This window comes from Vidua chalybeata, chromosome Z, assembly GCF_026979565.1.
Source record: "Vidua chalybeata isolate OUT-0048 chromosome Z, bVidCha1 merged haplotype, whole genome shotgun sequence".
Taxonomy (NCBI): Eukaryota; Metazoa; Chordata; class Aves; order Passeriformes; family Viduidae; genus Vidua; species Vidua chalybeata.
In genome coordinates, this window is record NC_071570.1 from 31242106 (window position 1) to 31256814 (window position 14709).

Genomic DNA, 14709 nt, shown 5'->3' on the forward strand with positions numbered 1-14709 from the left:
GTACCACTTTCCCGCTTCTCTTCTTGGCCTCTCATCTATAAAGCATTTTACTCAGCATTTTATCACCTTTCTTCTCTTCGAGCATGTATTATTCAATAAGACAAACTCTTGTTTATTCCTAAGTACATCTTTGCTCCCTGCTACCGAACAGTCATTTACATTTATCATCTACAAAATTACCTAGAAATCAAACCTGTAAACTACTGCCAGGATACATGACAACTTAAAAACTGATCACTCAAAACTAAGTCAGTAAAACTAAGTGGTATGCTGCTTCTAAAATTTATACACAGGACTAAGAATTTTTTTCTTAGCTTCCTTATTCCATCAGACTTTCACAGCATCTGTTAAATTATGTCCCAGTCCTAGTCACTGCCGGCCATTCATGCATTAGCACATTGAACTGAAGTCACCTCTATTAATTCATGGGTATTTGTATTTGACAAGGAATGCTACATGATGGCGCACTCATGTATCATGGCTTGCAATAATAAAGATTAAAAAACAGCCATGCATTTTATGTCATCCTCATCCCCCTGCTGTGGAGGAAGCAAAATTGAAGTTTTGGGCTTCTGTATAATATAGCTACATTAAATCCAGAAAGAGAATATAATGTACTTGATATTTTATCCCCAAGACACTAACTGTAGACAGTTTGCAAGGTTTCAGTTTACAATCTAAATCAATGGAAGAACTGAGACTCATTTTGCATGTACCACAGCACCAGCACAGCCAGCTGTCATTGGTAATAACAGTATTTCAGAATAAAAGTGTTCCAGTTTTTTCTTTTTCTTGAGCTAATATATTAAACAATTCATTTAGACTATTGATTTTTCCCTGTTCTTATATTTTTAAAATCAGTAGACTCTGCAGAATTGTCCAAAGAAGAACAAGCCATGTTTAATCCAGTAAGCATGGTCACTAAATCCAGCTTCGTAAATATGCAGATGACTAAGACTACTTTCCACCCTCCCAAAACACTGCATTATATTCCGCCAATAGCAGAAGCAAAGTCTGATTGAATTGGTGTGGAAGCAACTAACAACTTACAGTACAGCTCTCCACTAAACTGATTACCTCACATTTTCCAGAAGATCCCAAGAAGATTATCTGTAAGTGTATTTGGTAATGAATTCTTAACACAGATTTTATCTGCTATCCTTTCATAGCCACAGCTGCACTTAAGTCAAAGAAAGGACCAACAATCAAGCATACGAAACTCTGAAGATGACATTATATATTATTTATTTATACTACTGACAAACATACTATCAATCCCATCATTAATCACTGAATATGGATCGGTGCTCCATGCACTTCAGCCTAGTCAAAATAGCCAAGTTAAATGCAGAAATTAAAAACTAATAATAAAGCTCAGGAGCCACTTTTGACAAGGGTAAACTAGAAGCTGAAGTGTTTGAGTTTAAAAAGTTTGTGCTGACTTGCACACATAGTGGAACATTGCTATGCAGAAAGAAGGCATAACATACAGAAACAAATCTGAGAGCCACTGCTGAAGCCTTTAACCCAAAGCCAAGCTTTTAACACAACCTTATAAACACTTAAATAATTAGAATACATGCAAACTTGAGCCTCTACTCTGTTACAGGCTGTACATTTGTAACAATCTGTAAGGGTTTATGCAATTTAAAGTGCCTTGACGGCCTAATGTTTTTCATTTCATTAGTCAGTGTAAATTAAATATTGTAGTCAGCTGCACAGTTCCTGCATAGTTCCTGCACTGTCACTGCATTTACTCTCATCTGTCAGTAACTAGTTAGCAGTAAAATTTGGCACACATACAACAAAGTGTTTCATTTCTTAGAAGTCATACAGCTATGCAACAGTTGATTGTTCAGGCCTTTAAAAGAATTATTTGAATGCCATTAACTTTTGTGAAAAATAAAGTAAAAAAGACATAATAAAAATATATATTAACATGCACTTCTGTGAAATATCTTACTATGCCATTTCCCCCATTATTTTTCCAATGATGCCAAAATGTATTAAAGGTCTGACACCAATTAACAGTGAAAGATGACTTATATAAACCAGTGTATTGTTAAATAAACTATGATAAAAGGTATATCACTTGAATTTTTAGAACATTAATTCAGTACATAAGCTTCCTATTTATCTGATCAGCTAACTCTACTAATGCAAATTTAAACTCACTGACAGGTTTTACTGCATCCTTCCAATTAGCATCAGACTTTCTCAGCCACTGCTCTTGCATTTCCAAAGCAAAACTTCCAGGTTTTTCGACTGTCAAATACACTCACTTGCAAAGAGGAATGGAGGCTTACATAATAATAATAAATAAATAAATGACCTTTAAAGCCACAAATAAAAAATTACACTCTCATTTTTAAAGCATGTAATGATGTGCATCACAATACTTTAAACACTGCTGAAATCTGCCCTCTTTGAATATTTAGTTTGCACTTTTCAAAGGTGTTTAATAAAGTGTTGGTATAAATTCCACATTAGGAGACACTTTAGTCTATACTGAATTGTGTCACATCAGAAAAAGTCTTTTGTATGCCCACTCAGCTCTTACAGCAGGCCTTTTATCAGTTCTGACTTAACCACAAAGGAATTCTATACACTGTAGTTACTATTAGAAGGCTCGACTCCTCCAGTCTGTTTGCACATTTACAGAATTCAGTCAGAAAACATCTATTTTAAGATGGTGATTTATATCTCAGCTTTTCCATACTTCCTGGCCCTCCAAAGCACAGCCAAGGCCACAAAGACTGGATGCACGTTGCTGCTTCAGAGGACAGCAGGGTAATGTGCCGCAAGGCCATCACATAAATCATGGTAATTGGCATGCAGCTGGAAAGAGAATGCAAACCAGTGTACAGCACCAGCCAACATCACCAGTGATCCAGGTCACAGAAGGTTATGAAGCCATGTCAAGGGCTGCACACATATCCAGCTGAGAACTTTTTACATACATCATCTTGGAAAGTAAACCAACAGCAAAAACTAAAAGTTCGAGGAGACAGATCTCTCAGAACAAGTGCAGTTGCTGGACAACACTCAAGTATTCACGTGCTGTCAGGCTGACTGCATTCCAGGCAATCAGAATTCACATTAAATCTGTATCCTTGCCACACATGAAAGCTTTTTAAGATTTCAAACTAGTTCATGTCACAGACAGCGTAATCATAAATTAGGATACCTTTTGTCAGTTAAAATAGTGTGGTCCTTTTTTGACTTGACTTCGGGTTTTTTTTTTTAAGAAGCAGTAAATTCTCCTACCGTACCCCTCAAGCAAATAGAAAACAAGTTAAGGAATGTCAGCTGCTTTCCTATACTACTGTAGCTTTGCAATCATATTTACACTACTACAAAACTTCACACTTTATCTTGACATCACTAGATGACCTAGAGAGTAGGTAACACTTAAACTGAACTCATGCAGACATATCTTAGAGCATGCCATCTACTACATTTCATCCTTCAACAGTAAGAACTGCACCTGACAATTTAGCAAATTTTTTCCTCTTGATTTTTTTAAATTAGAACTTGATGAGAGTCTTAAGTAATGATTTGATTTTAACAGGTTCATTTATAAAAGCAAATGATACAGCAAAATACAGCAACTAGCAAATTATTTTTAAGGAAACCAGTTTGTCTGATGCTCACTTTGAAATAGCCCCAGCCTACCGTCACACACAGATTTTGTGTTTAATTAATAGTTCACCTCTGAAAGTTAGCATACAGGGAGAGAAAGCCAATGCTGGCGTGACAAGTGGCTGAAATTCAAACATTGCTACATACCAAAGCATCGGCTCATATACAAAGATGGAATCACTTTCTAAAAGAAATGGCAGCTTTGAAAATGAAAGTGAAGAAAACCTTGAAATTAAGGGGGAAATGGAACATAAGAAACATGAAAACTGACCTAAAACACACAATTAAAAATTTTGTTACGTGAACCAAATACAACACTGTATTCTTGTGTAAAGGAAGATTTCTTGGTTTAAACTTGTGATTAACAATTATTTTCCTTAAAAAAAATAAATTAATTCTACAGAAGTATTGACATTGTCCAATTACATTTATCCTACTATTCACAATTACATAGGAAGATATATATATATATACAAGTTTTGTTTCAGAACTTGTAATCACTCTTAAATACTTACTCTCTCTTGAAATCAAGATTTGATACTTTTAGAAAGCCTGAATTAAATGCAAGAGCTCATTTACAAAGCTTTTCCACCTTTAGTGATCTGGTCTTGATAGACAGCTTTTTTTCTTCTTTAGCTCCAGCTTTTTTTTCAGAGTTTCCAAAGAAAATTTTCAAGGTTAAGGATAGTGTATTAGAGCACGCACACAGAAAATAGCTTGCATATTCACCAGTTAACACAATACATTCCAAATTCAACAAGGAAACTACAATGCATTAGATGTCTCCCTTTCAGGAAGAAACATTTAAAAATTAGCTTACTAGTTTCTGTTCTGGGACTTGGAAATATCAGTAGTTATTTCTTAGAGCAAAGTGAAAGTGGAATTGAAGAAGGTATTTTCACAAAACTCTCTACTAGGCTTGGAACTAAGTCAAAAAAAAGTCCAGCAAAAAGTCAGACATCATTTGTTTACACCCATACCACAATATTGTATTAACAAATTCTGGATTACTTGTTTTACTTATACTTTCCTAACCAAACCCCTTAAATTGAACATGATTGTTCTTTCAGCATGTAAGCACACAAAGTTCTCCTCTTCAAATAGGCAGAATTTAACACAACCTTTTTCCAAGGGAAAAAGGTCACTACACATACCAGAATATTTGGTATCACAGTTCAAAAAAAGTTAACGCTAAACACAGTTCCTGCACTGCCATTAATTACGGCCTTAGGTTTGTCACACAACACAGTGTTACTTTCATTAAGTAAATCCTTTTACTACATACATCTGTCCTACAGGTTTCATCAACAATTACATATATATATTGCACACACCAGTGAGGATGACCATATCTGCTAAAAGTCGCAGTTCAACTCACAGCACAGTATAACATTTGTGCCACCTTTGCTAATAAAATACTCAGTATGGTTTTATCACAAGAAAAAAAAGTGTTTCATGTTATACCACTGGCACTCAAATAACTGAGTCACAGAAAAAGAGAAATTACTTTTGTTTTACTTACTCTGCCACTTCAGAAAGTTTGGGTTTTTTTTCTTTTTTTCAATAAAGATGGCTAGGAAGAACCAAAATTTACCTGAAATCATTGTCCACCAAAAGGATCTGAAATCTGTTGACTACAATACAGATTCCACCAGAATTACATGCAGCCACCAATTCAGTCTCCTAAAGCCTTCTCTTGGTCCTGGTGAAAAAAAAGGCTTCACCTGGTTTTGAAAGCAGAACTATCTCCAGTCTTTAACTCAAGAACAAATTAAAGAAACATCAGTGACCTTCAACTACTATTTAAGAAAGGAGAAATTTTACTTTGCTTTTCTCTAAGAAGCATTTTGGTTACATGTCCCAACCAGATAACCTGAGGGGCTTCCAAAACACAAGCCTGCAGCTCCAAGCTACTGATGCTCTTCAGCTGAACCTCCTTCCACAGAAAAGGCAGCTTTCTATCTTATAATATTAACATCATATTCTAGAGCTGTGGTGAGTGCCAGTCAATGAATTCTTTATATTTTCCTTCCCTAGGAGTCCCTTCCCTCCCATTCATATCTAAAAGCATGACTTGCCACAGAGCTTTATGCTACCATGGAAAGAGCTCTAACTCCTTTTAAGAAAGGCCTGTATGTGCAAGCAGGTTCTAGGCAACAAAGACAAACCTACTTCTAATGCGGCTGCAGCAGTGAAGCTGAGTTTTACAGCACTACAGCCACCGCAACCTCTGTCTTTCCCCAAGCAAGAGTCATACCAGCCGAGGCACAGGGGTTTATTTCTTCTCCTAGAATAGCTGCATTAAGGGCTCTCACCAGGTCAGCTGTGCTATTGAGGGATCACACCTCTTCCTAACCTTGACAGCCACAGCTGTGACAACAATACAGTACTGTGTACTAATTCAGGACTAACCTCAGAAACCAAATATACACTTTGCCATCTAAAACTGTCTGCTTGCTCCTGGCATTTTCAAAATTTGGCCAAATGAAACAGTCAATTTCTAATTTTCCTTCCAGATTGTTGTATTTACTCACAAAGTGCTTTCTTATTTAGACTTGATTTTTTTTCTAAAAATACTTGGTTTGAAATAAGTTAAAAACATGCATGGTAAAAGAGTTGTTTTATGCAGTTGGGAAGGTTTGCTTTAGGAACCTGCATTTTCTGGCTCTTTTGAAATGAACTAAAAAAGAAAAACTTTCATGTCCAGTTAAGCATATCAAAAAGATATAAACACATCAATAAGTTAGATGCAAATTGAATTCCAAAGCCATCTTCGTTGGAAAAAGCCCTTTCAAAATTAAATGATGCTAATTATTACGCTAGGACAGCATCAATACACTACAAAATAGGCTAGCAGACAACTTTACTGCCTGATTATCAAGAATGTTATTTGTGTGTATCTCTAATACATCATATTCATTTTACTTCAGATTTTCTTTACAACAAGATAACACACAAGAGATTAAGTTGGTAGGTATGAAGCAGTATTTTTAGCAAACCTTAGACACAAGGTTTGGGAAATCTTCCTGCTTAAGTTTATTTACCATGATGTAACAGTCAGAATGTTTATTCAGGGCTAGATTGAAAAACGTAAAATGCAAAATTCAGAAGCAAATGGTGCCATTTAACTACCACTGAACTGAAATGTATAAGTCTCTCAAATCAAGTCCTGCATTCCCTGTTTAGAGTAATACTTCAGGTTACAAGTAGGGCTGTTTGAACTGATATATAATAAAATGTATTTTGTCCAATAACTGCACTTTTCCATAGTTCAACAGTAAACATTTACAGAGTTTCCATTACTCGTACTGCAAAGAACACAAGTTCAGATTTATACAGTCACTAAACATGCACTTAAATAACCTTAATTCTAAGTTTTCATCAATGTTACATATTCTGCTGCATTATATGGAATCAATTCCATTCTCTGCCCAACATAACTCACTCTAGAGCGGAATTGCCTTTAGCAGTTGCACCTTTCTCCTTCACTAGGAATATCTTGTCAGCAAGACCTGGTCTTAATGACACAGCTACCTACCCAAAATACACAAGAATTTTCCTACAGCAGGATCTACCTAGGTCCTCCACAACTCCCTCACCAAAGGAGTTGTCAAAGAAGTTTTGTCAAAACAAAACTGACATCTTTCATATCATCAATTTCCACTACTATTTCTGCACAGAATTTCAAAGGAGGCTCACATAAGGGTGGGGGGAGGGGGGGAAATACAACAAAGCAAATGTATTTTCAGCAGTTGGTACAGTATTTGTTTGAAATGCATTTAAGGGTTCCAGAAAAAGCAGTCAACACTTAAGTTGTATTCATGCATATTTTCTTTCTACATACTGACCCTTGCCAACATTTCTCAATGCCCTCCCCTTTGAAGATACACAAAAAGTTACTTTTTTTCTTTCACAACTACTCACTGGGGCCTATTCCACTGCTGAAAGCAAGCAAAGTCCTCGCTGGGTGTCTGCCTCCTAGAGAAGATTGCGTTTTTTTATTTATTGCCCCTTGGCTTTATTTTCACAGTGAATTCCTGGCTTAAATGCAATCAGCCAAGAAACCCTCCCTATGTGCACTCCTGTCACTCCTAATCGCTTGCAAACAGAATCAAGTGCAAGCAAAGGGAAAAAAAAAATCTCAGCACTGCCAACCAAACTAAAAAAGCCCTACTTCTGGTTTTGCCAGTCCTGAGGAACCACAGATGTACCTCAGACCCCTTGGAAAGAGAAAGTCAAAATATTAAATTTAAAAGAAAGTTAAATTTAAAAATTAAATTAAATTAAAAAAAAAAAAAGAAAGTCCCCCTAAGCAGAAGAGAAGAACACTGAGCCTAAGAGCAGGGTCACATCTTCCCTTCGGAAAAAAAAAACCTGATGGCACATTTGCAAGGTGCCCGCCAAGTCAAACCCGCAGCAGCACCGAGGTTTTGGGGAAGTGTGAAGGAGGGAATCCCGGCGCCCCACACACGCACAAACACACATAAACACACACACACCGAGCCGCCGCCGTCAACAAAAGGCGAGCAGCAGCCTCTTTTGTCTTCCCCTTTTAAGGGGAGGAGGAGGGGAAACGACAGAAAAAAAAAAAAAAAAAAAAAAAAAAAAAAAAAAAAAAAAGAGGCAAATATACATGAAAATGAGAACAAAGTGGCCGGATCGCACAAAGAGCATCTCCACCGGCGGAGGAGACTATCTGCCGGGGGCGGCTCCTCTTTCATTCAAGGAATGGAAGGGAAGCCGCTCCCGGCAGACAGCCCCCAAAAGTGGGGGAATACCCACCTCTGCAGCCCTTTAAACACTGGCAGGGAGGAGTTAACCAAGGGAGCCCACAGCGGGTGAAGAACAGCGGCAGGCGGCTGGGCTGGGGGTGAGGAAGAGGAGGGGGGTATTGTTCCAGTAGGAGGAAAGCTTCGCTTTCCCCACCTTGTCACGAAGCCGCTCATCCTAAAGCATCCCCCCAAGCCATACCACCCCCAGCGGGGCGAATCGTGCCCCCTTCCCTCCGGCTCGTCGCCGCTGCCCTAGAAATGCCTTTGTTCGCGGACGCCCCCCCGCACTCCCGCTGCCGGGGTCTCGCACTGCTTTTATGTCTTTATTTTGGACGGCGGCGCATCCCGCCCTCCCTCCTTCCCCCGCCGGCCGCCCTTCTGCTGATTCATTTCCACCGGCGGTCCCTCTCGGGATTGGGGGGGGGGGGGGGGCTGCATCTCTTCGCTATTGTGGCTCGAGGAAAAGCGATGACCCGGATTGCCGGGGGTGGACGCTGGTAGGGGGGCAGAGCCAAATGGGATTACACAGGCTGGATTACGGGGAGCGGTGCGGGGCTGCGAGTTAAAGGGACAGGAGGGAGCCGTGTCCGTGTCACGGAGGCAGGGAGCCACTGCGCGTCCCGAGCACGAGGGGGAGGAGACCGGCGGAGGAAGTTGCCCGTCCCACGGTACAGCCGGGGAGTGAAGGTTCGCACGGGCCGGGCCGCAGGGGGTGAGCTGCAGCGGAGAAAGAGGGACGGCAAGCGGGTGACACGCAGGGGGAGACCCGCGGCCCCGACCGGCGGCGGCCTGGCGCGGGAGCGGAACCAGCCGGTGACTCACCGACTTGCAGGACGTTATCGACGCAGCCGCCGTCGAGCAGAGCGATGCCCCTGCGGAAGGGCAGCCGGTTCTCGTCGGCGGCAGCGGCGGCGGCGTCCATGGCCCCGCCAGGCGCGGCGGCGCCCCCGGGACCGGCGGCGGGATCTTCGGCGCCGGTGTTGAACGAGGAGTACATACAGATCTCCCTCTCACTGCGGGGGAAGGACCAGTAGACGATCCTGCGCTGCACCGGCTCCGGGATCCGTTCGAACCGCTCCTCCACCCGCTGGAAGGGCCACTTCTCCGCCACCTTGCGAGCCGCAATGTCCAGCAGGGACTCGGGGCTCTGGGTCTTGCCGAACGGCAGCAGCCCCAGGGCGGCGGCGGCAGCTGCGGAGGAGGGTCCGGCGGAGAGCGCGCCCCCGCCGGGCCCAGAGCCGCCCGCCCGCTGCCCCGGCCTGCAGCCCGAGCCATAGCCGGGTCTGCAGCAGAGGCGCTTGGCGGGGTGGGGGAGCTGACCGCGCTCCGCCATGATCGCGCCGCTTCTAAGCCGACAGCGGAAGTGGCTGTACTCTATAAACGGCTCCAGGAAGGCAGCGAAGGCCCGCGAGCCCCCGGGGACACGCCCCCCTCTGCCCTTATGTGGCGAAGAGGGTGGGGCCTTTTAGCCTCGCCGGCTGCGGGGGGGCGGAGTCTTATGCAAATCGGCGTCACAACGTAAATAGAACGACGGGGGGGGGGGGAGGGGGAAGTGGGAAGGAGTTGCGTGCGCTCCCCTCCCTCCGCCCTCCCAACCTCTTCTCCCGTTGATGTCACGCGCGCAAGCCCGGGCGCGCCCTCGCGCGCGTGGTGGGAAAGGAAGGCGTGGCCGGCGGCGCCCCCTGCTCTGCCGCCATATAGGGAATGGAATGCGGAGGCGGGGCCGTCGCCGCGGCCTGAACTCGGTCACCTCTGCCGGGAAAGCCGGAGGGCGGGGCGAGCCGCGCCTCGCGGATGGGAAGTACGGTACCGGCTGCGGCCGCCCCGGGGGAAAGGACCTGCGCTCCTGCTTCAGAGGCGGACCGCAACGGGCGAAGCCCTTTCCGCCCGCCCCTAGAGCAGGAGCCCCGATGCGTGCATATAACAAGGTCTTGAGTTACATGAGTGAGGCGCGCACCAAGATGTGTTGGTGTTGAGTTTTGTGGGGAGTTTTCTTTTCCTTCTATTAGCGGTAGTACGGTAAAGGTCGTCATCCCGGTGCCAGCACCCGGTTGGCTCTGCAGATGTCAGGGCTTGGAAGCGCTGCGGGAGAGCCGAGACACGGGGCAGGGCGGCACGGACCCGCAGTGAGTCAATTGGAGGCGATGAAAGCACCGTGTTTGGCCAGGTGGGTCGTGAGGATGTGGTGACACAGCGGAGGGTCATGGTGTTTTCGGTGATCTTTAAAAACCGTGCCGTTGGGGTCCGTGCCGGCGCCTCAAATATATATATATATATATATATATATACAGATATAGATATAGATAGATAGATAGATAGATAGATAGATAGATAGATAGATAGATGGATGTACATATGATGAGGATCCAGCGCGGAGCGCTGCTCCCGCCGCCGCTCCTGCAACACCGACTGCATGGAAATGCCGCCGGGGAGGGATCGAGCGAGCGCAGACCACAGCGCCTTCCTGCGCAGAGAGGCTGTGGGCTCCGTGTCATTGCAGAGCAACTTCGGTTGACTTCTGTTCCGCTAATTAAATTTTAAAATAAATATTTTTGGTATTTTGGAATTTCATCTCGGAAATGGGATTACGCTTTGATGTTTCATGGTAGAGCAGTCGCCATTTTTTATTAACCAAATTTAAAACCATTTTTTTTTTAATTAATTAAATGTTTCGGAACTATAGCTTGTAGGAGGGATTTTTTGGCGGCTTGCTGTTGAAAACAGCACTTACTCGCATGCTATGCCCTGCAGAAGCCGTAATTGGAGCGGCTTCTCTCCGGTAGGCTGGTTTTCCCAGACAGACTACATTTTCCATGATGCAGCGCAAGCCGGCACCAGCGAGGAGGCGGTTCCGTCAGGGAATGCGGCGGAGGAATGTCAAGCGTGCCAGGCATAAAATCTAAGAGGTGCAAACATCATCGCCTTGGCTCGAAACTTTGTCGTCTCCTTTTTGTTTGCACCAACTCCCCTCTTCGACCTCCGACTGGAACAGGAGCTTATTTTGTCGTCAAGCGATTGAAAAGCTTTGCAGAAACTGCATTTTCCATTATAAGTGGGTGGGAAATTGAATGAAACTTATCAGACTCGCTGACTGATTTTTAATGAAAGATTGGCAGAAACCTGAGATGGTTTAGAATTTGCACATATTGGGGAAGGGGGGAGAGCGTATGCTTTTAAACTTCTAAACAGTAACAGTACTTGGAATACTCTACTTCACGGGTAGAGAATTTTTTTACATCTAGGTATAGACCTGCGCTTTTGGTGGAGGGAAGGGTTAGGGTTGGTTTTTTGCTTGTACGTTTGTTCGTTTTTCTGGTTTTGGGTTATTTTTTTTTCTCCTGCTGCCATTGCTGATACTAAGAAAATGATGGACACTTTTTAACCAAGTAGCTTAAACTGCAGAATAATTTTCTGCACAGTTTGGTTGTTTTTTTTTTTTTTTGTTTTTTTTTGTTTGGTTTGTTTTGTGTTTTGTTTTGGGTTAGTTTTTTTTTTTTTTGGTGGGGGTTTATTCTATAAGTTTGGAGTTTCTTCCCTTGGGATCATGAAACCTACCTTCTGTGTAAGAAATGAGTTTAAACTGATGCTTGTGTTTCTGGCTTTGGACTTCACAAAATAGTTACTCTTGAGAAGCCAGTTTCATAAATTCATAGGTAGCTTGCTGGAATATTAGCTGTCTTGTTTCTCATTTTAGGCATGTTCTATAAATGTTCCGCTGGATTTATAAACTTAACTCCAACAGAATTTTGGAAGTGTTAGGGAGCCTGAATGCTGCAGACCAGGGATGAGCTTGTAGTACTTTATTTTACTATTAATATGGTTTTCATCTCAGCATTTCAGAAAGCAGAGATACTAAATATGTAGACAGTAGGAAAAAGGTAAAAAAAAAAGAACTTCATGATTGCATGTGTGTGAGAGGAGAGGAAAATTATTTTTCACTCCATCACTTATTCATGAGTAATGATTATTCACATGTCAAAACAATTTTTCTTCTCTGTTCTACCACTATTTCTGTTTTAAATAAGCATCTAGCAGTAAAAATATTCTTCCAAATTGGGTAATAGCTGTTCTTTACCAGGTCTTAGCCACCTGCTGCAATAAAAATAACACTAATGCCACTGGAAGAATTCTTCATGTCATAGTCAAGAAACTTTACAATAAAAACCAAGAAGAGTGGGAAGAGTGACAATGAACAACAAATCATCCATAATAAGCAGATTAACCTGTGTGTCAGTTCTCAACTTAGTCTTTCTTTTTTCTTCACAGATCTGGGCAGAAATTTTTTAATTCAGTAAAGAAATCCCAGAGAAAAGCAGGTGAAAGAATTCCTAGATCCACCTCTTTAATCTGTCTACCTCTCATCAGGAGTAGCTACTTCCTATTGAGTCTGTATATAATAACAGACACACAGAATACTGGTGAATCTTTTTAGTTTCTGGGCTACAGAGCAGACAAGGAAGGAAGAGGTGTCTTTACTCTTGTCATGCCGCCACAGGCACCAAATGTGCTCCACTTTAGGCTCCAGCTGCACTGGCGTAGCACTTGAACAACTTGCAAATTTTCATCTGAGGCTGAACTTCTGTCCTGCAAGGTTTGCCCCGAGTTCCCTCCACTTTCTGAAACCAAGTGGGAAGATGTGTTAACTCCAGAGAAGAAATTAGGAAGTGTTAAAACCATATCTAAGGTATTTTAATTGCTAGTTAGTTTTTCTTTCAGTGGATGTTCTCAAGTGAAGACCTTACTGAGCTGAGCATTTCTTGCCTCTGCTTCCATGTCACCATTTTGGGAAGTTTCTATTCCAGAGCTACACAGAGAGGAAGGAATGGCTGCAAAACAGCAAGCTTAACTTGGCTAACTTCCTGCATGTAATAAAAGGCTATTCTGTAAGCTGCTTGGAAAAACACCCTTGGCAACTATGCAGTGAAATTCCTTCCTAATAATCTTTTCAGAGCATTAGGCCAATTGTATTCAGTTTTGCTCATTACAGTAAAGTATAAAAGGCTTGAGCATTCCACCAGTTGTTCTGATCTAAAAGGAAGGTCACATACAGCTGCACAGTTGTCTTTGTATGAAACACACCAAAGTCTAAATGTTTAAAAACAATGGCAGGCGACATAATGCTGGTCAACATAAGTCACCCCAGTGGTTAAATCTTATCAGGAAAGATGAGACTTGGCATTCTTGCATTGAAGCTGAACAAGGGTCTGGATTCATGCACTGCATAAAATATTTCTAAACTCTCAGAGGGTAGGGGGACAAAGACAGAGAAGGAGACTTGGGAATGGAGGCTGAAGGGTTCTTGGAGCTAAAGCTATAAGGAAAAAAAAGCAAGAAAAATTGAGGAGACAGAACTAAAATAATTAAAACAAAAAGAATGACAGGCCTACTGAAACAACGGGATTTGCAATACTAAACCAAATCTTTTAACCTGTTTCTGTGTGCCTTTTTATATAACAAGGGGTTTCATTTCTTGGAGGAAGGTTATAGGTTTTACGAAAAACAAATGTATTCTAACATTGTGTGAAAGCTTGAAAAACACTGCTGTATGTAAAGATAGTGAATATCACTGTACTTTGCAGTGTAGTGAAACTGGGAATTCAAATGCAGGAAAAGTAGACAGAAGTGATGAGAGTTGATGAAATTACTATCTTAAGATTGGCTGGTGAAGAAAATAGTGTAGTTGGTCACTGTCCTCAGTTTTACAGTTTTACTGTTTCACAGTTTTACTGTTTAATAAAACAGTTTCTTTCATTATGTTCAGAAGCTATTTTTAATTTAAGGCCTTAAAAAAACTTTTGCCTTTTGCTAGCCTTTTAAATCAAATACTTTAGGATAAATATTGCCAGCTCTTTAGCATCTCTCTGTTGAAGTGGAAATAAACTGGCAGCACCAAATGAGCCCTTTCAAAGAGCAGTTTTTTATTTTGATTAAATTCCATGTTGATTCTAAAACTGGAGTCAGAGACTAACTAGAATCTAAAAGCATTTAGGAAAATTTACTTAAAATACTAAGCATACTTTGCCAGTTTTCTAGAATAGTCAAAAGAAACAAACATCTAAAACTGGGCTAAATCCCCTTGACATTAATTTCTGTGTCCACTGCATTTCTGTGGCTCGATACTTGATGTATGAAGTCATTCTCAGATGGACTGAAGGGGAAGGCATTGTCACATAGTCCCAGAGCTGTGTGAATTAATGCTGGTCTGTATTTCCTCAAGGACTGAGCATATTCAGTTTACATTTATTGAGAATAGATCCGGGGAACGAATTATTTCTTCCTTATAAGGACCCTTGTG

At 41.9% G+C, this 14709-nt stretch overlaps 1 protein-coding gene across 1 annotated transcript in view; it reads right to left on the reverse strand.

The window, feature by feature from the left end:
• Window positions 1-9889, reverse strand: part of ZSWIM6 (zinc finger SWIM-type containing 6) — a 108036-nt gene extending 98147 nt beyond the window's left edge. The window contains exon 1 of the mRNA XM_053969046.1: window positions 9237-9889. Coding sequence (XP_053825021.1) covers window positions 9237-9747 — 511 coding nt within the window. The 5' untranslated portion in view covers window positions 9748-9889. The remainder of the gene's footprint in view (window positions 1-9236) is intronic.
• Window positions 9890-14709: the final 4820 nt, after the last annotated feature.